General features: G+C 35.8%; 1 protein-coding gene across 10 annotated transcripts; it reads right to left on the reverse strand.

Moving 5' to 3' along the window:
- Positions 1-10706: 10706 nt before the first annotated feature.
- On the reverse strand, positions 10707-23670 carry LOC104610726 (putative CRM domain-containing protein At3g25440, chloroplastic). Of its 10 annotated transcripts, none has more exons than XM_088893912.1 (7): positions 23515-23670; positions 23266-23384; positions 20925-22944; positions 17215-17689; positions 16468-16869; positions 14524-14678; positions 10707-10985 (listed from the first exon to the last, which is right to left on the reverse strand). In XM_088893912.1, the coding sequence occupies exons 3-6, from the start codon at positions 21032-21034 to the stop codon at positions 14526-14528; spliced, it is 1140 nt and encodes a 379-aa protein (XP_088750038.1). In that variant the 5' UTR covers positions 21035-22944; positions 23266-23384; positions 23515-23670; the 3' UTR covers positions 10707-10985; positions 14524-14525. The 10 variants fall into 10 exon arrangements, 9 of the variants coding, with proteins under 9 accessions (XP_088750038.1, XP_010275784.1, XP_088750036.1 ...); XM_010277482.3 differs by having other exon boundaries at positions 10707-11045; XM_088893910.1 differs by having other exon boundaries at positions 10707-11045; positions 20925-22952.
- Positions 23671-23906: the final 236 nt, after the last annotated feature.

The raw sequence follows: 23906 nt of genomic DNA on the forward strand, positions 1-23906 counted from the left end.
CGTTTTGGCAATTGACTGTTGACTGACAGCCGAGATAATCTGATCCGTACATTGTGGGCGATCGCCCAACACTTGATTCGTCCGCTTTTGGACTTGTGTGGAGTACGGAAGGAAGAGAAGACAAATTTTCGTCCCTCACCGTGATTAATCTTGAGTTAATCCACATTTATCAAATAACTAGAGAGAGAGAGAGTCATCGTATATATGGGCTTCTCAGATTGGGCCCCAATTTTGTTCCGTCAACGGCACGGGATCTATCTGACACTACACACGAGAAATGAATTGCAGGTCCAGGATGAAGAGCTTTTTTATCCTGGAGCCCCGCCCCTGAGTGAGAGAGTCTCAGACACACGGTGTTAATGAAGGCCACGTAGGCTGTTTTGTTTGTGCAGTTTTGTACACGTGCAAGTGACGGTGAAACGGATATTGGGATCTGGGCCTCCTTTACTGCCTCGTTTTCATGCCTGGGCAGGTTTCGGACTTTGGAATCTGGGGTCTGGACTGTTGTCTATTGGCTGTTGCCTGCCAACAAAGTGAGAATATGCGACGTTGCTACTCCTCGTAATTCAAGGTTTTGAACTTCGCACATTTCAGCTGGTTCGGACTTTAGTCCGTCATCCGTGACGAAATTTTCCTAATTTTCGGGTCGGACTAAAAACCGGAATGCTCTTCTGGTTAAGGTTTTGCCTTCAATTTGTAAAAGTCGTCGTTTAACCGGAACTAAAAGACCATTGGTTTCAAATTTTTCACATTTGGACAAATTTTTAAGTATGTGGATTTGGCCTTGGGCTCCAAACACCGGGTTCAATTATTTTTTGGATCGGATCCGAGATTTTTCAAATAAATTCAGCCCGCCCGAGCTCAATTTAATAATATAATATATTATTAATAAAATATAAGGGAAAATTCCCGATCAATACCATAAACAAATTTGATCCCCAAATTTTAAAATACGATAATTCAATATCCAAACTTTTAAAATGACAATCCAGTACTTGCCATTAACCAATAGTTAACCTGTTATTAAGTGACATTGCAAAAGGACACAAATGCCCTTCGAATGTCATTTAATTTTCTTTATCAACAATCTAAATATTGACAAAAACTTAACAGTCTCAAATCCTTGCTTCTTTCATTCAAGAAAGTTGAGGTTACGTTTAAGTGGACATTCTAGTGACCCCAACTTTATTGAATAGAAAAGGTAAGGATTTGGGACTATTAACTTTTTTTGTCAATACTTGGATAGTTGATAAAGAAAATTAGATGACACTCAAAGGACATTTATGTTTTTTTAAAATATCACTTAACAGATGATTAATAACTGATTAATGATAGGTATTGGATTGTCACATTTTGAAAATTCGAATACTAAATTTTCACATTTTAAAATTTAGAGACCAAAATAACACTGAATTCAAGGTACAGAATACTAATTAAAAATTTTCCCAAAATATAATTAGTATATCACAAAATTTCTATTCTGATCGGACTTTGGGTTTTATATAGGGCTGGGCTCAAGCTTCGGCCTAATCATTTTTCATTTATACAAAGATAAAGTCCGGCCAAACCCATCCCAGCCTGACTCATGATGAGATCTAATTTTACGACACTGATTTGTGGAACTGTTAATGGGTTGGGAGACTTGATAGAAACAAACCAGTTCCGGCCCAATTATATAAAATCTTTATATGTATATATCAATTATGTAGAATCTGGATTTACATTATATGTACCGAGTTTAATTAGGTCGGTATTGGTTTTGGTTGTTCGAAAATCGAAACTGATTACGTACATAATTATAATATATAATCATATATGTGTATATTAGTATATGGGGTTGGGACTGGATATACCTTGACCCAAATGATGCCCGATAAATTGATTGCACCACCTGTTTTCTAGTAACTTTTTAACTATTTTTCTCATATTCTTAATTTATTGGAGTGATTTTTTGGTACATCTTGTGTTGGAGTGATTGCCCGATAAATTGATTTTTTGGTACATATTCTAGTAATTTGTTGGAGTGATTTTTTGGTACATCTTGCGTAGTTACTCCTAGTTCTATCTAAAAAAATCTTTTAATTATCTTATTAATATTTTATTACATATTTGTATAATTGGATTTATATTTCAATGAAAATAAAGAGAACAGAATTATAAAAGTCTTCCAAACTATAAAAATAAAACCAGAATTGTACAAAATAGGGAGAAATACTTGCCACTTTCTTGAGCATTATATAATGTCCAGTTTCAGTAGGCTTATTTAAATGTGAAAATTTAATTTGGATATGTAAATTGCAGGGCTGAAATTGATATTTGGTATCATTGTAATTTTTTAATTTTTGAAATTCGGATTATGTACATATTTTATATTGTTATTTGTTATGAAATAGGCCCTTGTTTTTAAGGAATCCAGTGTTTTTTATGTTTTATTTATTTTTTTTAAACCGGTTCAGAGGGGTCGGTTTAAGTGCTGGCTACCCTCTGAATCATGGATTGACACGATACACCCCCTATAGAGGCGTATTGGAAAGGCCCCGATATGATACGTATCGGCCAATATGGGCCGATATGTATAAGCTGATACGTAACGATATTTTAAACCATGGTTTAAGGTGTATGCCACATGATCGGTAAAGAACCCTTGGCTCTTTATGTGTTTGGAAATAGAAACCAAAATAAATTTGAGAAACTTTTATTCCCTATATTTTCACAACAGTTTGTTTTTTCAAGGATGTGTTCGAAAGATAAATAAAAAGTTGAGGAAATGATGCTGCACGTTATTTGCCTTTACTTTCTAACCCTTTGCTTTTGCCATTGATGCCTTGCTTGCCGTAGAGGATGGCTTTGGCCCTGTTTATTTATGTCTTTTCTTCATAGATGGTAGCCAAGGTGGCCCAGCTAAAAGGGGTTAGTTAATTTTGTTGCATCACTCTCCAAACATGTATCTTTCCATTAAGTTCCTTTTCTTAGTTTTTAATTAAGATAGGTGTTAGTTAATAGTTATAAAAGAAAAGCTATGGTATTTCTTAATTTAAGTATTATTACCCAAATATTTCTTAATTTCAGTATGAGAATCCTCCTCATACTGACCTCACAGCATATCCCACCCTATATTGACAATATCTCTCCCTGAATAATAATATACAAATTAGCAAAGGGGCCTTACTTTGTAGGGGCTGTATTGGAATTGTAACATTGCTATTTGTTACATAAAAAAGACAATAATTTTTTAATAAGAAATTTGTAATTATAAGTACTCAAATATTGAAACTCATATAAAGACTTGAAAGAAATCATCATGTGCTCAGTTTTTAAATATTGCTTCAACAAAGCATCTCATATGAAAGAACATGATCATACAGTGATAGTTCTGAGTTCTACTTCATAGCTGTCATTTGTTTCACATTGAGAACTCTTAATTGACCCCAAATGGTAGGGCCGTTCAGCCTAGGAACCATCCAAGTAACCGGTTCCGTTTTACCCAAACTTGATCCCTGACCAAAAACTGTTTAATCAATCAATAACCTGGCCGATCTAATCATCGACCCGTTCAACGGTTTTTGCCATTTTTATTTTTAATTATTATTTTTTTTATTGTTAGAACGGACCAGACGATCAAACCATCGACCTAGAAACTAGTGGCCAGAATTCGTTTTCAGGTCATTTTTTCTAGATGTCAATAATTAAAAAAAAATAACTTTGTAATTAGTCATGGGAAGGGTGAACATTGCGAGAGATTCCAAAACCTTGAAAGATAAATCCAAAGTGACCTTAAGCGCAAACAAAATTTGGCAGTAAATCCACCAAACTAGAAAACCCAAGAAAAAAAATAAGAAAATTAAGTCCATAGTTCCACTTTGAGACAGAGCTAAACACATATGCAATTAAAGAAAGAGCATATCGCCTTGTAAGAAGATTTACAAAAAAAATGCACAAGAAAACTCAAAGAAAAAACAAAAGAGATGAAATAAAATGGTGGTAAACCTTAGACCATTTTGGAGGATCTTGAAGAAGAAAACCAAACAAAAAAAAAAAAAACAAAAGCAGAAAATGATAAAAAAGGAACATACCTTCATCAAACCGCACATGCTCTAATAAAACCCATAGTAAAAGAAACCTTTGAATAGTGAAAATCCAAAAGTATAAATAACCATGGTTTCTGAACCCTTATTGACCCGAATAATCAGACCATTCGGCCCTGGAACCATCCATGCAATTGGTTCCATTTTACCCCAATCCCGGTCCCTAGCCAAAAATCGTTGAATCGGTCAACGACCCATTAACCCAGGCGGTTGAACCATTGACCCATTCAACATTTTTGGCCATTTTTTTATTTTTTAATCATTCAATAAATAATTATAATTTACCTAAAAAGTTATATTTAAGGCTGATTTTAATAATCATTTTTTGATCAATTTGTTGATTTCTTAAAAATTGGCAAATTAAACATCAAAATAGTTAACGATACACAAGGTGTGGCGAAAGGGGAGACCACCCCTTTCCTTCTAAAAAGCTATATTTAAGGCTGATTTTAATAATAATTTTTTGATCAATTTGTTGATTTCTTAAAAATTGGCCGATCAAACACCAAAATAATTAATGATACACAAGGTAACACGTGGGGAAAGGAGAGACCACACATTAAGGGTTCAACTATGATATGGGAAAGATATGATATCTGAAAAATTCATGACCAGTCAACTGGAATCATAAACATGGTAGCCAATTAGGTGTTATTTATCAAAATTCATGGGTGAGTTTTGATTGGTCAAAACTCTTCCCATACCATATATTTTCCGCATCATAGATTTTCCCTTCCTTTTAATATATGTATATAAGATATGAGAGATGTTTCCAATGTACGACTAAGATAATCTGTGAGGAGCGCTCATGAAGAGCAGATCCAAACTCTCTTACTCTAGAGCAAGGTTCAAAGTATCGGAAACGCTATGTGTATCGGAAAGGCAAATTTAAAAGACATATTGGGATACACCTTGGATACGCATAGATACGGACAAAAAATTAAGATACGCATGGAAACACATGGAAATGCTATAAATACTCTAATAAATCATAAATAAACATCAATATCACTAAATATAAGACATAAATGAGTTATTTATGCATAAAAATAACACGTTTTAGTGGGTTTTATGGAAAAAAAATATATTATAATCAATAAACGGGAAGTCAGGAACAGAAACATACTATCTAATTATGGACATAATAGATCAAGTAATTATTTTGCATGTTTTATTCTAATTTTCTAAAAACTAAATAATTATTTATTTTTATTCAAATAATTATTTTGCATGTTTTATTCTAAAAATTAAATTAAAATTAAGAAAAGTAAATATGTAACAAAAATTGAATGGATTTATGGACATAATAGATGAAATAAGTATTTCACATATTTTATTCTAAAAGTAAACTAAAATTTAAAAAATAAATAAATATCAATGATTCAATGTTTTAAAACACAGAGGTGTTCCAATACCTAGAGGCGTGAGGCATAGTTCAGAACGCAAGAAGCATAAGCTTCCTTAAGAGGAGGAAGAATGAAGGAGGAAGGGGGAATTTCATTTTTTTCTTTATCTTTAATAAAAATCTTTTATATTAAAAAAATAAAAATTCATAACATTTGTTAAAAGGGGGGTCTTGTCAATGCGAAGGCGAGCTCGCGACGGAGCAAGATTCCCCTAACTCTAAAAAATAAAATTGGACTACATCAAAAAGAGGGAAGGGGGTTTGGGGGGCAAAGCCCCCTAACCGAAGGGGTAGGGGGCAAACTACTTTCTTTCCCCTTATCTTTCTAATATTGGCTGAAAATGTAAAAAAAAAATGAAAAAACATATTTATTTCCACTCCTTTTACACAACCTTAAAAAACTTAATAAATCTTGGCATCTTGCAAATTTATAAATGTTTTTAGCAAATTTTTACAAGATTTGAGTCTTTAGAAATGTTAAAAGGCTTTTTGGAGGGTTTGGGAAAGAAAGAGGGCTTCTGAAATGGGTTTAGAATCCCTCTTTCAAAATCACTTCTATTTGTGTTTTAGCAACAGTAAAATCGTTGTGTATCTGCCGATACGCTACTGTATCGATTGCGTATCGGCCGATACACGACCGAAACTCATCGATACAACACCAATACGACGTCGATACACCTTCGGCACAACGAAAAGGAACGGTATGATTGATTTCAAACTGTTCCCCGTGCCGGAAGCCTTAAGATACAGTACGTATCGGCCGATAAGGGCCGATACACAACGAAATTTTAAACCTTGCTATGGAGAACATGCAATAAATACCCACTAAGTAACTGTGCTGACATGGAAAAGAAAACTATCCACATGGAAAATCCAATGGATCATTTTTAGGGGTTTGTTATTCCACATCAGCCCTTCATCGTGGAAGTACCGTGTCACAAGATAGCACTTCGACCTTCAACTATGAAAAAAAAATTAAAAACAAAATGAAGACTTAGGATGAATTCATCTCCCCATTATTTCTCTTAGGGGTCCAAGTTGACCTTGGATAGTTGGATTGGCCCGAATTATTGGATTGGCTCGAATTAGCATTTTACACTGGTTGGTGGTTGGGCCTTCCGGCCAGATCCACTCAAATTTTGACAAAGCCCTTATTCAGTACAGCGTAAATAGGTAACCAGTTTATTGGTTCAACCATTTGATTGTTTATCCCATTAAATTAAAAAAAAAAAAAAAAGATTCTGAGAGACACAATTCACAGATTTGATTATTTGAACAATGGGTGAGACATTTGAGTTCTCCTAATTCCGTATACCTAGAATGCAATTGTTCGCATCAACTCATTATTTCTCTCTTAATATTGTTTCCGAAATCTCGATCCTCTTAAAATTTTGTAGTTTTTTTAATTTAGAAAGTAAAACATAGGACAGAACTATTTAAAGTTTTAAACTCACCCACAATCAATAACTCTATGTTTGGTTTGAAGGAAAAAATAAGGAAAGAAAAGGAAAGGAAGTGAAATGTTTACAAATCTTGTATAGGATTTCCTGTATTTCCCTTCTTTCTCTACTTTTTTCTTCAAACCAAACATACCTTTTATCAGTTCATACATTGCACAGATCTCTTCTAATTATAGAAAAAAGACCAATACATGGTTCTCTTTATGATTTTTATTTAAAAAATAATGTAAAATTTATAAAACTGTCAATGAGTTGGTTCTAGCAGATAGACTCAAACCCATTGAACCAATTATATTGATTCTGGTTATGTAATTTTGTCCCAATTAATAATTAGTTTAGTTTTATTCTTGGTTGTTCCAAACGGATTCAAACACGAATTGATTAATTTGTTAATAGTATAAAGGTTTCTTATTTTTTTATAAATTTTATTATATTTTACATGTAAAAGGGTAAATTTGATAAATAATATATAAGATGATTTTGATTAAAAACACTTGATTTATTGATATATTAACAATTTATTATTTTACTGTAATTTTCATGTAAGATTATATTATCAAAAAACCAAGTTTTAATTTGGTATTTATTTAAATATTTATAGCTGCCAGTAGTATCGGGTCTAATCGGGTTAAAGTTGGTTATTAATCAAGATGATTCTGAATCTATGGTTTTGTCCTAATTAATAATTGGAATGGGAGTGATGCTCAATCTAGACCCAACCCGTTAACAGCCCTAAAAATTCAGTTCACAAGTAAGTTTCTTTCTTTTTTTTTTTCCTCTTATTTTATTTTTCTTATTTACCACCGTCTACCTCTCTCTTAACTTCTAATTCCTGAGCTTCCAATTTGCTTTCTCTCTTCTACTACAAAATGGTTTTTTCATTCTTCATAATTCTCCCCTCTTACTTTCTCTCTCACCACTAAAATCTCCCCTCTTATATTGGAATATTTTTAATGTTCATGCATTGTAAATCAGTGTAGCTGCATGACCCTTCTACTAAAATGTTAAAAATAAGATAAATATTGCTTTGAAGAATAGACTTGAAACTGCCTTATTTATTTATTTATTAATAATTATAATAATATATTAATTTAATCCAAAAAATGTTTTCTTTTAACAGGCACATTTGGAAGTAATAATGTATTTTATATAATAATGTATTCTGTTAATGGAGACTTGGGAAACTCAAGACTTGATAAATTACTTTTAGGCCTCATTCGCTTTTCAGTAAGTTTTACCTGAGTAAGTTTTCCTGGGAAACACTTACCCGGGTAAGTGCATTTATCCATGTTTTTTTATTTCTCATGTAAATAAGGCAATGACCATTTTAGCCATAAAAATTCATTATTAAAAAGGGCATTTTTGTCTCATTCAAGTGTTGGCAACTTTCCTCCTATGTGGGAAAATTATCTACCCACCTAGGAGATGGGTATCACTTACCCGGGTAAGTACTACCCAAGAAAATAAACTTTCCCTGGTCCCATATAAATCTGAAAAATGAACATGGGATTCTTGATCAATGAGAACCCAAGAAAATAAACCACCTCTCAAGAATCCCATATTCAATTTTCAGATTTTGATTCCATCTTACTCTATTGTCCCACACTGCACTTTTTTATTCCATCGTGTCAATGTCATATCCATATAGAGGAGATGACCCACCAAAACCGAAAACTATACAGCTAAAGACCTGCTCACGAAGGAGCTGATGAAGACAATTTGACAAAACGTTCAACTCTATTATTGGGTTCTCAGTTCCAATAGCCTTCTACCTGCGTTGGAACTCGTGGACAAATTTCAATGTGTACCACCACTACCATATTTCCATATTTTGCCAAGTCAAGAATAGTCCCTTGGCTACCATCGCTTCTATTTCAGTGTGTATCACCACTACCATATTTCCGTATTTTGCCAAGTCAAGAGTAGTTCCTTGGCTACCATCTCTCTCTTGGAATATAAGATAGAAGCATACAACAACCTCAACCATGGTTTTGAAAACCAAACCAGACCAGACAGCCAGATCGGAAAAACCGGGAACCAGTCATCTGACCAATTCTGTTTTCCCCTAAAACCGCTTTTTCCGAAAACCATTGATTTTGGTCAACAAACCACTGAACCGTTCAGTTAATTGTTCGAACCATTTGAACGGTTTGACTATTTTTCAATTTTTTTATTTTTTTGTCAGAACGGGCCAACTGTTCGGGTCAAACAGTCGGACCATTCAAACCGGTAACCGGACCCCTGACCGGTTCAGTCACCGGTTTGGTTTTAAAAACCATGACCTCAACTGCCCCCTAACTGTCTAACCACACTAAATTTGTTTAAGCAATAAAGGTTTTACTTTTTAACCTTTAATCCAATTTAAAAAACTTTAAAAGATAGAATTGTATTAATAAAAGTTATATTAATTAATTTTTAATATTTCATTCTTCTTTCATTGTCCAAACATCCCCAATGTAAAATATATTTATATCTTAGTTATTTCAATCTTAAATTTAGTATTATTAATATAATTATAAGATTTATCAAAACATGCTAGATATTCATATTTGCCTGAATCGTTCCACCGTATCTATACTATACTGATACACTTTGCAATACCGAAATTTAGAACCTTGGTATACAACTGTAGACTAGAATCCAAGAAACTAAGACCAGGCTTCTCAAGAAAAATTTAAGGCTGTATTTGGTTTGAAAGAAAAGATAGGGAAACCTATACAAACCTTGTACAGCTCCACAATCAGATAGGGAAACCTAAAAGAACCCTCCATCTCTGCAACAATAGGACTTAGACAGCTCCACAATCAGATCTAACGAGCCTCAGCCAAACCTTGGTTAATCTACTTTATCTTCTAGAAGCCTCAAGTTATGAGTTTGGTTTGCCGTACATCTCAGATTAGGATCCCATCTACTTGTGGAACTAGTAAACACGTGTGTGCATTTTCAAGTGATAGTATCTTTAAGACAAAACTATTTATAATTCACGGGCAATTTCTAAACGATTATAAGTGAGCAATTTCTAAAGTGAGAGTAAATGACATATATATCTTTTTTATGCCTGCTATATGCTTAAACAAGGAGATTAGAAAACGTCCAATGAAAATTCTAGAAAGAAAGGGCATTTGCTCTTTTATAAGTAGTATAGTATAGATGTGAAAGGGATTGATCCGAGTTCAACTGCTCAAGCCCTCCTCTCTTTTTGGTTTTGGTACTCATCTTCTTGAGGCTACACAACGAAGGTAGCCCATCCCCATACCGTTAACCCACCCGCCCAAACCCTGATGGCAGCGGGCTGGCATCCCACCAACCGTTAAGCCCTCATTTTAAGTGTGTAAAGGTTAAACAAAGTGCTGTGGTCTCTTTTCTAATACTTCATATTACAGGCACATATAGTACCTTTTTCCACACGCACACACAGAAGCAGATCCCTCGAGAAAGATAGAAACCACCACCTAGCATGCTAAACTCCTTGTTGAATAAAATTTTGATGCTTATAAACTCGCTCCTTGATGCAGGCGTGCAAGAAGCACTCCACAGTGAAACTGTTCTCCCAAGGCACCCATTTGAGTAAAACTAACTATGCTTCAGTTAAGAGGGGTGGTAATACAGCCAATAGTTTTGTAGCTCGTGATTGCTCTGTCTTGCATATGAAAAGCCATGCTATGGAAGATTAGAATGCCATGAACTCTGATAATGCAAATGGCTGGGCAACTTGTAAGATGTGATAAGTTAAATGAAGGACATGAGCCTTATGGATTGAGGGAATTGCAATGTGGTGGTGAAATGCATTTATGGCAAAGTGTATCTTCATTGCTTGTCTTTGAGCTTTGATTATAGATATTTTAGTGATAAATTGTTCAAATAATGCCCAAGTTAAAGATCTCTTACACGTTTCATAGAGGAACTTCTGCAGCTGATTGGCTGATGAGGCTTGTCTTGGACTCCAATCCAAAGCCTGTTGGCCAATATCATCAAGGATTAGTGGATGGGATACCCTAATGTTGGCAAGTTGTTTAGCCCCTGATTCCTCTTTCCCTACCAGAGAGAGAGAGAGAGAACCATGTAAAATTTCCTCCATGCTTCTCATACCTGAAGCTGAAAGCATTTACACAATTCAATGAAGCAATAAAGAAAACAAAAAGTGCAAAACACATAGTATAGTTGAAGTACGATTGAAAGATCAAGCTATTAAAACATTGAGATGCAAAACACATTTGGAAAAACGAAGAAATGCCTTCAACAAAGTGACAAAACTACACTACCATACCAAGACAAAGGGAATTACCTTTTTCCTTAATAATATTTAGTTATTCCGTCCATCACTCCACTCTCAACCCCCAAAAATATATCATTTCATAAATTATCCTCTTATTTATTTGATTCTCGATTGTCCAACCAGTTTGGACTGACTTCCCATGTTTTAGTCTTAAGACATAGGGTATATATGACAAACAATTCGTGTTTCCTTTATACAGGCAAAAGATTTTTTTTCATATCTTCTTAAGTTTAGCTATTGTTATATTATCCTATTCATAATGGTTCACCATAAGGGGGCCATTATTTGGTTAATGGTAAAATCCCAGGCTGGCAAGCTTAAGAATGTGGGTATGAATCTGAGGGCATACCAAATCTACCCCTCCCAAGATCCCAGATAGCTGGGACCAACATTGGGTAATGGCCTCCATAATGGTTGACCATAGAAGGGAAGAAAAGGTCCAACCAGGTTGAATTGGCCTACACGCAACATGGTATACCTCAGACTAAGCCTTAAACATCGGGCGAGTGTAGAACAGTTGGTGTTTCCTTACCATATGTCCATCTCTGTTTGCCTGCATGACTAGGGCTGTAGTGGAGGACCAATTACAGTGACCAAGCATTTGACCATTCAAGGCTGTTAGATAGACTTCCAAAATTTTGCCGACATGCAACGTGGTAAAGAGCCCATTGTCGTTCAGCAAAATACCAAATAATTGCCCAGTTTCCGAAAAACCAATTCTGGTGTCCAAATATGTTTTTCCATAAAAAAATTTCTGAGTGACAACTACTGGCAAGGTGAGAGTCTCACTATCACAGGTTATTTCACAAAATTAGAGCGCTTGGAGCATTTTTTTATGAATAATTAAAATTTTATTAAAATTCTTAAAGTAAAGACTTTACAATCATCCCTTAGAGAGACAAGAGCTGCTACCTCTCATACAGAAAAAAAACAAATCACAACTGTGCACTGAATCAACTAGACCTGTTCACCCCTTTTTAGCCAAAGCATCCGCCATCCCATTTGCTGATCTTTCACCCATTGTATCCTTAAACTCATATTCCTGGTTAGCCAAGTAAATTTTTTTCATTCACACCTGTAACACCAAATTATAGACTCAGGATTCCTTAGCCATTCTACCACCAGTTTGTCAAGTTAAGCTCACTAACTATTTGCACCCCTTGGATTGCAGCAAGCAGTTCAGCTTTGAGAGAGTCCCCCATACACACAGGACCATAAAACAGTGCTACAAGTTTACCTTCTCCATCTCTCACCACCCTTCCAATTCCACAAAAGCCTGGCTTACCTCGGCAACTCCCATCAAAATTCAGTTTGGCAAAACCTTCAATCGGTGGTGTCCAGGCCACCTCCATTCTATCCTTCCCCTTAGAGCTTTTAGCAGCTATCTCCCAATTCCTCCAAATGTCGTCAAAGGAGAACTGGGAGAACAACTCCAGTGTCTTTATCCAGTGGATGACTATAACCATCACACAAAACCTGATTTCTTCCATGCTTCTCTCCTTTTCTAAGAAGATTCTTGCATTTCTTTCTTCCCAAATGGTCCAAATCAAGGCTGCTCTAATACGTCTTCACAATGTCGTCCCTCTCTTCTTTGGCCAAGTAAAACAGGAGGGATCAAATAACATAGTAACCTCTGTAGGTAACGTCCACCTGCACCCAAACAAAGAAGAAAACTAAAGCCAAAAATCTGCAACAAAGAGGCAAGAAATCAGTAAGTGGAAACAACTCTCATTATTGGATTTGCACAAGACACACCAGTTCGGGGAGAGGCAGGAGTTAGGCCTTCTCTTCTGAAGCAAGTCCATAATATTTATCTTCCCACGAACTACTTCCTAGCAGAAGGCTCTTACCTTGGTTGAATGGGTCTACACCAAAACTCTTTGATGGGAAAGGAAGAAACTGAAGAATCACAAAAGGTCTTGAACAAAGAAGCACAAGAGAACAAGCCCTTAGGGTTGGGGGCCCAAATCCAACTTATCCGGTTTACCAGGTTCCAAGCAAACATTTTGAAAGAGTTGTAGAAGGTTCGGACAAGCCAAATTTTCGTTATCCCTAAGACCTCTATGGAATCCAAAGTCCCAACTAAGGTCCATAGAATTTGAAGGGGAAACAACAAACCTTGATACAAACTCATTTTTATACAAAGAAACTGAGTATAATGAGGGGAAAAGTTCCATTAACAGACAAGAACCAAGCCAAATATCCTCCCAAAATTTAACAGAAATCCCAAAACAAACACAAAACAAACATCATACCTGATGAAGCGGAGAAAGTGAGGTAGGATATTGCGAATAGCTTTCCAAGTCAAGGCCAGAGTAGCTCTGTTGGATACACCTGCATCCCAACCTTCCATGTATGCTGGCTATTACTTCATGCCACAGTCTATCCTTTTACACTGGCCACCTCCAAAGCCATTTCCCTAACAATGCCTTATTCTTTTTATCCACACAACCAATACCCAATCCTCCTTGTTGAAGATTTCTACAAACCACCTCCCATTTAATCAAATGATCATTCCTTCCATCATCCGGCTACCACAAGAAGTCTCTCATAATCTTCTCAATTCTCTTGGCTTCTTTTTGGGGAATTCTAAACACTGATAGGAAATAGATTGGCAGGTTAAAAAGTGTGGATTTGATCAGGGTAATCCATCCTCCCAGAGATACATAATTCCTCTTCCAAGCTGCCAGTTTCTTTGCACATTTCTCGCTACGGGGTTCCATAATCTACTTTCCTTTTGCACCTAAAGGCAGTCCTAGGTAGGTCAAGGGCCAACTAGCGATAGAACACTCCAAAATATTTGCAACAAAGTTCAGTTCCTCTTCCTCTAAGTTAATTCTTGCTATGCAATTCTTATCAAAGAGATGAGCTCAAAATTCTTCACCAGCTCCTTCAGATTCCTTATCAAACTTTGCTCTCCACCTTCAGATTAAAGATGAGCACTTGGTGCTTTAATACATGATGATTCATGACTCTTTCTTGTAATTTTGAATGCAGCTAGGATTATGTTCTTGCCTGAACTTAGTTAGCTTAGAAATGAAAATCATTGCCTGAGATTTCACTAACCATTACATGGACATGACAATCATAACCAGATAGAGGCTGGACTAGGATCCAAAGCTTCAGCCACCTATATGGTTGGATTCAACTTAAATATTACATTTGTGGTCACGGGGCAAGAAAAAGCCCAGTAAACAAGAGCATCCCAATATTACCAACCCTACAGGAGATTTCCCTTTATTTTTTTCCTTTTAGCCATATTTAAAATATATAAAAGCTGATATGAAAGAGAAATACCATCAGATATTAGATGTAGAATTGTCTGATGCAGTCTCTTTTCCCTTTCTGTATCTAGCAAGGTGCTTATGGTACTCTTCTAGCTCTTTCTCCAATTTTTCAATAAACTGGCTTGTGTGTTCAAGGGACTGTTCATACCTATATTTTTCCAAGGCCTGCAACATTCAGAGAAATAGAAGCGCAGAAAGAGAATATTAGCATATTGAAGCTAAGATTTCACCATATATGTGCAAGATAAGAGTATAAATAATAGTCACGTCTGAAATGACAGATACATTCTAATCAGGTTTAAAAGAAGAAATACACATAAAATAGGAATTTCCATCTTTTCCCATATCTGGAAACTCAAAGCCTTCACCAACACCACCACCACCAACAACAACAACAACAATTCTATTTTTGTAAAACATCTATAAGAGCAAAAATGGGGATCACTGCTTGGTGTGATAGTAAAATCTCAAGCTGAGAGCAAGAGAAAATGGATTCAAGTCAGAGAGCAGCCACTTTGTGAACACACCCCCCACCCCCCAAAAAAAATCTGAGACCAACATTGGGTACCAGTCCTTAGCTATAAGAGAAAATGTTACCTGAAGCAAATATTTAGAATCAAGAAGCAATAAATTCATAAAATGAGTTTAGAAAAAATAGGATACCATGATGGACAAAAGGCAGGCAATATGAATAGTATCAGGCATAAACTCATCAGAGTTGAGTTCACTCAAAATGGGGAGAAATGATAAAGAGTTATAGAGACAAAGACATAAAGCTGAAGGAAGGAACAAGGAAATTTTGCAGTGCTGCACTTCCCAGGATGCCCAGCTTGAGAACAATTCATTATATTGAGAAACCCAACCATTTGATCAGAAAGTAACTTTATCCACAGTTGACTTTGGCACATTATTGCATCACATGAAATCTCATAACAATTTGATTTGTGGATATGGAGATATTGTCAACTAGATAGCTACATGGGACATTTTCATAATAAATAGTAGCTATTTTCTGATTATATGGTCATTTTTATTTTACTTTGAGCTTGTATAAAATTTGGAAGTTATTGTTATATTAGATTAGTTGTAATAGTAATACTGATGACATTAAAAGTTACATTTAAGTCAAAGTCATAGTTGTCAGTCAACTAGGTTTTGTCCTGTTCAAAGTTAACAGGTTTTGGTGTTCCTTAGTTTTAGAATGGGAGAACAGGATTTAAAAAGAAGATAAGGGTTTACAAAAAGGAGTGCCCAACCCTCCTCATATAAGATAACAAAGTATTGATTTTCCTTCTTTCAAGTAGGGGTGATCATCAAAAACCGAGAAAACAAACCAAATATTCTGGTTAACCGAACCAGTTGGTTTAGTATTTTTGAACAACCGAAGTTACTGGTCCAATTTCAGTTAACCAATACAAAAAACCAGCAGTTAACTGCACCAACCGGTATATTTTTTATATATAAATGATATATATATATATGCATTATATATAAATATATAATATATTATTTATTCTTTATAAAATAATATATTATATGTATTTCTAGTATTTTTATTACATATTTGTATATTATTTATAATATATATTATAAATATCAAAAAGCCAAAAAATAGACGAACCAAACTGAACAACCAGTTAACTGATTGGCTTCAATTCGATTTAAGTTCACGTTTTTCCAATAACCGGTTCAGTTTGGAAAATTGGCCCACAGTTAAGTTAACTGAACCATGAGCACCCCTACTTTCAAGGTTTGGATATTCCCAGCTTCTCAGGGTGCTGATGACAAGGTCCATAACATCTGCCATTAATTATGCACCTCTATAACTCTTTCCCATATTCTCAGGGTTCTTATTAATTATGCTCTTTTTTCTTTATCAAAATGCAAGTGAATAAATAAAGCTACTGAATCTTTTCTTTCCAAGATGAAATAGAGGATGGAAGGAGACCAGTACCTTGTTCTTGGATAGGGTATCTGGAGGTGACATAACCTGTGGTTGGACATAATTCTTTCCACGGTAGAATATTATAGTATTGTTGGCTTTTATATCAATTACAATGCCTTTACTTAGCCGTGCAAGTTCTTCAGCATATTCATAGACCTGCCCAGGCTTGCAGGGTTTACAAACAACCTTCACTGTTTCATGCTTCTTCCAATGGAGATGCATATTGAGAACCACACCTCCAAATACTCCACGTCTTCCAACTATGACATAATTCTTCTTCTTCTCACCAGTGCGCTTTAGGTAAAATCTTTCTTCTTCAGTCAAAATTTCCGGATCATATGTTTCAGCCGGAGCTTTAGGAACCTCAAATTTCCTCAGCTTTTCAATCAGCCACAGTTCCTTCCGTTTAGCCTGTGGCAGGTAAAATAAAATTTACAGTGATATTGATCTAATATTTTGCATTACTGGAGATATATATATTGGATGAAAACAGAAGAAAGACACTAATGCAAGATGGAATATGTGATATCCCCCTCTTCTCCTCCTAGTGAAATCACTTGAAAATAGTGAATCCTACAGTGAGGCCAATATAAAGGCTCAAGCTCATAGATAATTTAAGGATTCCAGGAAGAATGAGAATGTACATAAAGAATTTATTCATGTAATTTTTATTTAAAACTTGTCTAGAACATCTACATGGTAGAAAGAAAGTGGCATCTTAAACAGGGAAAGAAGAGTTGCATTAAGTATACCAACCTTTTCAAGTTTGTATCTAATCCTAACTTCTGGATTTGGGGACCTGATCTTCTTCTTGGCCTTGAGTCGGTAGAATCTGAGTTCATTTAGTTTTGCTTTTTTGGACATCTTCACACGTTTGGGCATCTTCTTCCCTTTTATTTGGGACCCATTCTTGTCAGGCAGTAACTTATCAGGGCAAAATCTAACCACATCATTGTCTGTTTTTAGCATCACTGGAACATTGCTCATGTATTTAACTCGTTGCCATTTTAAAAGAGCATTATGGATTTCATGCAAATTTGTATTTTTTGAGCACAAAGAAGAAAACAGAGTAGATGTGCATAATGATTCTAAGCTACAGCTAGTTGCTCCATAGCTTCTCTGGTGTGCACATGCAACACAAGTAAAAAAAGGTTTAAAGAAAATTGTCCTCTGCAAATATAAGAGTCTGGGCATGGCTTGAATTGGACAGCAGAAACAGACCAGAGAATCCCTGTAAAAAGAATGATAGCTATTAATCATAAAGTAGTACAAAGAAGTCATCAGATAAACATTATTATCAAACACTGCAGTGTCCCTAAAAACCAATATTATTGAAGGAGAGGGTCTTGCTTAGCCTTGAAAGACCATCAGATTTGAAAGCCAAGGAGAAATTTACTCGCTTTCTTATTCATTCGAGCTTCTACACAGACTAAAAGTGGGAATTGGAAACAAATAAATAAATCTAAAATACACATACATAGATAACTAATCCATAGAAAGAGAACAACAAATTCTACTTCAGGCAATATTACCAGAATTTGGCCATTTTGGTTCTTTAGAAGTTCATTTAAACAATAAGGGTTTCTGACACATGTCCATCCAGGAGTCTGATTCAGCAAGATGAGAAAACATGGACTCGTGGAAATGTTTATGGAAAAGTTTATACTATTAAAATAGTTCATATTTTATGCTTTCTAAGATTATATAACTGCAAAAAATGTTGCCTTGATTACCAAGTCACATTTGTTACATTGTCTGTTCATTTATATCAAATAAGCCAGGAGACAGAAGGGCAAGGAGATAGAAGTGATCTGTGGCAAGTTGAAGGGGCTACAAGGGATAGGGGCTGACCGAAAAGGGCATGGTTTGAAGTATCAAGAAATGATTAAGCACTTATTATTTAACAATGGATATGACACTAGACAGAACAGAAAGGCAAAACAGGATTCATGTAGCCAAGCGCCCCAAGCCCATATAGTTGGGATAAGCAGGGGTGGAGCAAAGCATGGTGGGGGGTCCTTAGCCCCCCCCCCCCCCCCAAACTTTTCTGTTAAAAGTCTTAAAACCACTATCTATGTAGTTAGTAAGTAGAGACAGGGTCAGAAGCATAATTAAGTGGGTCCCCCTAACCTTGAAAGTCCCACTAAAATGTTAAGGATCACTCCCTAACCCTCCTTCAACTCACAAAACAAAAAATTTTGTTTATTTTTCTTAAAAAAAAAAAAACTGTTAATAGACCCAAACCTTCCTGCCCCATTTCTCTCCAAACCCTACCTCCTCTACTCCCTATCTCATTTTCTTATTTAACTTGCTCTCCCCAAAAGAAAGTTCCTGGCTCTGCCACTAGGGACAAGGCTTTGATGATGATGATGTTAGGAGACAGAAAATGTCATGTAAAAATGTCCTCAATAATCCATGGACTGTGGTGAATGCATGTCTGACACAAACACATTGTTCATTTAGGAGAGTCCATGTGACAAATGACCTTGAAAATTGAAATTAGCACATGATGGAGGCTTTTAACTTAGTCGGCCCCATATAGTTCAGACAAGGAAAAAATGACAGAGGCTTTAAACTAGCTCCATGGAAAAAGTAGTGGATTGGGGGGAAAAGGATGCCACCTTAGCTTCATGTGTGAAAATATATTTTATGGACAAATTTCTAATCCTGGTATGTTTAAACATCACACTTGTTTTGTCCAAACAGAACATCAAATATTTCGTTTTCAAAATTGAACCTCAATAAGTCCATTTCATTTTTAATCAGTAATAACAAATTAACAATCGCAAATTCACAACACAACACTATTAATAATAATATATAATAGAACGAGTGAGGAAGAAATGCACGTATCTTTAGAAAACAGTATAAGTGAAGAAGCTGTGGTAACCAAGAGAATCAGGAATGCTTCTGTCTTGGGCAGCCATGAATGGTTGGTTTAAAGGAAAGCCTTACAATGCTTTTTTGACTGTGAAATTTTTTCACAGATATACTCTTTTACTTTCTTAATTGTAGGGGTGGCCACGAGCCAAGCTCTTCACGAGCTACTCGAGCTTGGCTCGTGAAAAGCTTGGCTTGACTCGGTTACAACCGAGCTCGAGCCTAATAGAGCTCGGCTCATGAGGTTCGCGAGCCAAGCTCGAATATACATATATATAATAAAATTATAGAAAATAATATATATATAATAAAAATATTATAATTCTTAATTTTTTAATTCTCAAATAAAAAATATTTTTTATATATAATTTTTTATTTTTATAAAACATTTTTTCTCAAATTGAGCTCAAGCTTACGAGTTTTTGACTCAAGCCAAGCTCGAGCTCAAGCCTTGTACTACCTTGGAGAGCCAAGCTCGAGCCTCGTACTATTCAGCTTGGCTCGGCACGAATCCACCCTTAAGTATGTTTTTTTTGTAAATCCTCAATGTACAGTCCCTTATTGTACAATGCAAGGAACAAGTAAACATCTTAAAGTGACATTTCTCAAGAAATAAAAGTATATAGAAGGCTTAGTAAATGAAATCTCAGGCCTACTAAGTCAGTCTACCTACCCCCTTCTTTGTCATCTGCTGATCTACAAATCTACATGAACAAGCTGTTCAACCGGTATGCCAAAGCTTTAGCTTCTCAAATAAGATGCCTCTGGGGCCAAGGGCCAACTGAACCATGTAAACATCCATCCAATTACTGATGGAAATCACCTTCCTCAGTCAACCATTCTAATCCACTTGAAAATGAATGGAAGAAAGATAAAAAGGACTGGAAAGTTTTCTCTTCTCTTCAAGTATGAAAGAAAACACTAGTAAAGAACTAAAGATCATTATTTTTGAGAAACCATTCTCATTCAAAACCCTTTTGCAACTTAAAGTTGCTGATTGTAGAAACAGACCTATCCACTGGCAAAATCAGAACGACCACCAATGGGAAAGGGAATCCACATGGTTGACATTCATAACAAAATGCAATACATGTAAGGTCTGACCAGCCCTCAGTTCTAGAGAAGGTGCATTCAGATAAGGATGAGTTGGGAGAAAAAGAAAAAAGGAAAATGGAAGTTTCAACTATATCATGCAAATCCAGTCGAAGCTGACAGTTCAGCAGACTTTAGTTGGTGACTTCACAGTCAGCTACTCACAGATCATGTTACTAACATTATGCTACCATAATTAGCCTCAATCAGCAATCAGAAAGAGACTAGCCCATTGTACTAATTGTTGAAATAAATGCTAAAATACGTAATTAACCTAATTAATCTAACTAATATTTAAGTGGAAGAATTATAAACTATCTCGTTACTATAAAATCCAAAATGAAATCTTGAAAGTGAACACGATGAAATGGATGCAAGGTGATATCCAAACCACAAAAATAAAAAAGAAACACTTTTTATCAGTAAAAATAAAAAGAAACATTAAACTACAAAATCCTTGAAAAAGAACGAACCTAGAGGTGAAGAAGCAATACCTGGATGAAAGAGAGTGATCGAATACAGTGTCTCGATACAAAGAAATCATTACGGAGGAGTGTATGGATTGAAGCCTCTTACGACTGACGAATCGAACCAGAGATCCCATGGAAAACTCAGATTATGTTTTTCACGAAAAAGAAATTTTACTGAAAAACCTCATTAGCTGCAGCGTAACGACTACAGGGGACTCGGGCTGGAATCGTCTGTCTTCCCACTCTGTCCGCCATCAATGTCCTCCCATTTAGGGAACGCCACTTCTCCTAAACGCGGGACTCCCTTAGTCCATGTGCGAAGAAAGATACGAACTTCCGTCTCTCTAAATCACTCTTCTCCTTTCCTTCGGCGACTGGCGACTAAGTGATACAACACGAAATGGTGGTATTCGTACCACAAATGCAATTCAAATTTGTAAGTTATAACAAACCATAACCAAATTGGCCATATTCGAGTGAAAGTCCCTTTAAAAATGAAATGCTTGATGATAAAATCTGATTTCAGAGATCATATTGATGATAAAATCACCCTTCTCAGTAACCTGCCTCCTTGTCTCAATAACCTGTACAAATCACACGCTTGATAAGCATTCATTACTCAGTTCCACTTCCATCATCTGTTTGCTCTTTTATCGAAATATAGCTTTAATCGTAAACGATGTCAAGCCACAACCGAGAACCGAACCAGTACCGACCTTCCCTATCTCTACCCACTCCCCCTCCTCTCTATTTTACACCATTCAAATTATTGAAACAATCAACAAAACCACTCTTCACCCTATACTCGCTCTTACTTCACCTCTACTTCAACTGGTATTCGGTGGATTAAATTAACGATGATGAACCCGTAGGCCTTTGTCAGAAATTTGTGGAGATATACCGTTCGACTAAATGACCAAAAGAGTTGTCATAGAAACAAACAGATTGGAGGATATCTAAAAGGCTTGTCTCCTCCAAACTCCCTCCATCCCCCTCCTCACATCACAGGCGACTCCTTGCAGTTTGTCCAGCTCTTGCATGCTGGTCGGATTCGTCAATACGTGTTTTGAGTACCCGTCCAGCTACCCTATTGCCTTGCCGAATTTGAAACCATCGTCATGAAACCTAGGGTGGATAGCCGAGCGGAATAGTATCAAGCTCGAACTCGGCTCAAGATTATACTATAAGGCTCAAGTTTCGAGCAACAACCTTGACCTCGAGCTCGGCTCAATTCAAGAGTTTATAAGCTCAAGCTCAGGTCAGCTTGGCTTGTTTTATATTTTATAAAAATATTTTATTATATATTTTATTAATATTTTATAAAAATAAAAATCCTATATAAAAAAATTATTCTATATTTAAAAAATTAAGAATTATAATATTTTTATTATATATATATTAAATATCAAATATATATATATATATTCGAACCGGCTAGCGAAATTTGTAGAAATATAAAAGATGCAGAAATTGCACAAGTTTTGTAGAAATTAAAGAAAATGTATAAAATTACAAAAAATATAGAAATTTTGCAAAAGAAAATGCATGAAAATGACGGCATCTTTGATGGCTTGAAAATGGATCTGGTTTCTTTTGCCATGGAGGCATGGAGCTCTTAGCCTCTGGTTCCTCTGATGAGCAGCTCATTGGAGCTAGGATTCTTCAAAAGTTATCAACCAATCTCAAGTTTTCCAAAGACACTGCAAAAAATAGGTGTATCTATATCAATAATTGAGACTGGTGGAGATGTTGGACATTCACAGCAAGAAGAGATGAGGCAAGCTGCAGCAGAGATATTGTCAGAATTAGGAGGGAAAAAACAAAATTCCCTCCATGTTGCTGGAATTCCTGGTGTGATGGAATCAATGTCATCGCTGCTCTACACTTGTCGGAGTTCCAATGATGCAGCCGATGAATTCTGCCAGAGACATGTAGTCTTGGACCATGAAAACTATGAATTTTCAGCCTTCAGTCACTTTGGTCTTTATATTCTGAAGAAGCTTGCTGGAGACCATGATAACTGTGTTCAAGTAACAAATTCCTACTGCAATGCTGGCATTTGAGAGAAAGAGAAACTGTCATTGGATATTGAAATTGGGGTAACTACAAAAGCTTGTTCTGGCACTGGGGGAACTAATACTCTGCATACATTCAGCAAGAAATTTGAGCAACCTATGTGCCTATAGTGAATTGGGTTGCTTTCTCAGACTACAAAATAAGATATCCTAATTTGTCCATCTATCTCATTGACATGTTCTCAACGCAATACAGGAAGTAATGATTGGAGTTGCAGCAGAAAGAAATTAATAATGGAATGAATTGAGATGCATGAAAGATATAATAAATGGACTGAGATTACTTTCACCTTAATCCCATGCTGCCGAATGATCCAAACACCAGGTTGAATAAACTTAATTTCAACAAACTTATTTCCTTCTGTATGGCTGACTCCAACCCTAATCTCAAGCGCTAAACTTCAAAATCCTGAGGAAAAGGGGACAGTATCAGCAGATTTCTCTAAGAGAGGAAAAGAGGTAGAAGAGAAGAGAAAAGGACAAAAAAAAGAGAAGAAATGGGGAAGAAAAAGAAGAAAAGAGAGGAGGAACTCGTTTACTTGCAGCGAGAAGGTGAATAGTGTTTGTCGAGAGGATATTTGGCTTGTGTGCGCGATGGTATTTGGACGCCAAACTAAATCAGCGACTATTTTGGTTGAATCGGTAGAGTAGCTTCAACGATGTATAATGGGAGACCTGACTAGCCTGGCTCCGGTGATGTTGAGGAAGAAAATTAGAGTATCGAACAATGAATCAGAAGGGGGGGAAAGTTCAATGTTAAAATTAAAATTGAAAATGAATATTTTTATTTTTAATATATATATTAATATTAAATACAGTTTACGGTAGGAATGGCAACGGGGCGAGGATGATATTCTCCGCCCCGATCCCGATTCTGAAATTAACTCATCCTTGTAATCAATCTTCATCGGATAAAATTTGTCCTTCATCC

This window comes from Nelumbo nucifera, chromosome 8, assembly GCF_055504915.1.
Source record: "Nelumbo nucifera cultivar China Antique chromosome 8, China Antique-T2T, whole genome shotgun sequence".
Taxonomy (NCBI): Eukaryota; Viridiplantae; Streptophyta; class Magnoliopsida; order Proteales; family Nelumbonaceae; genus Nelumbo; species Nelumbo nucifera.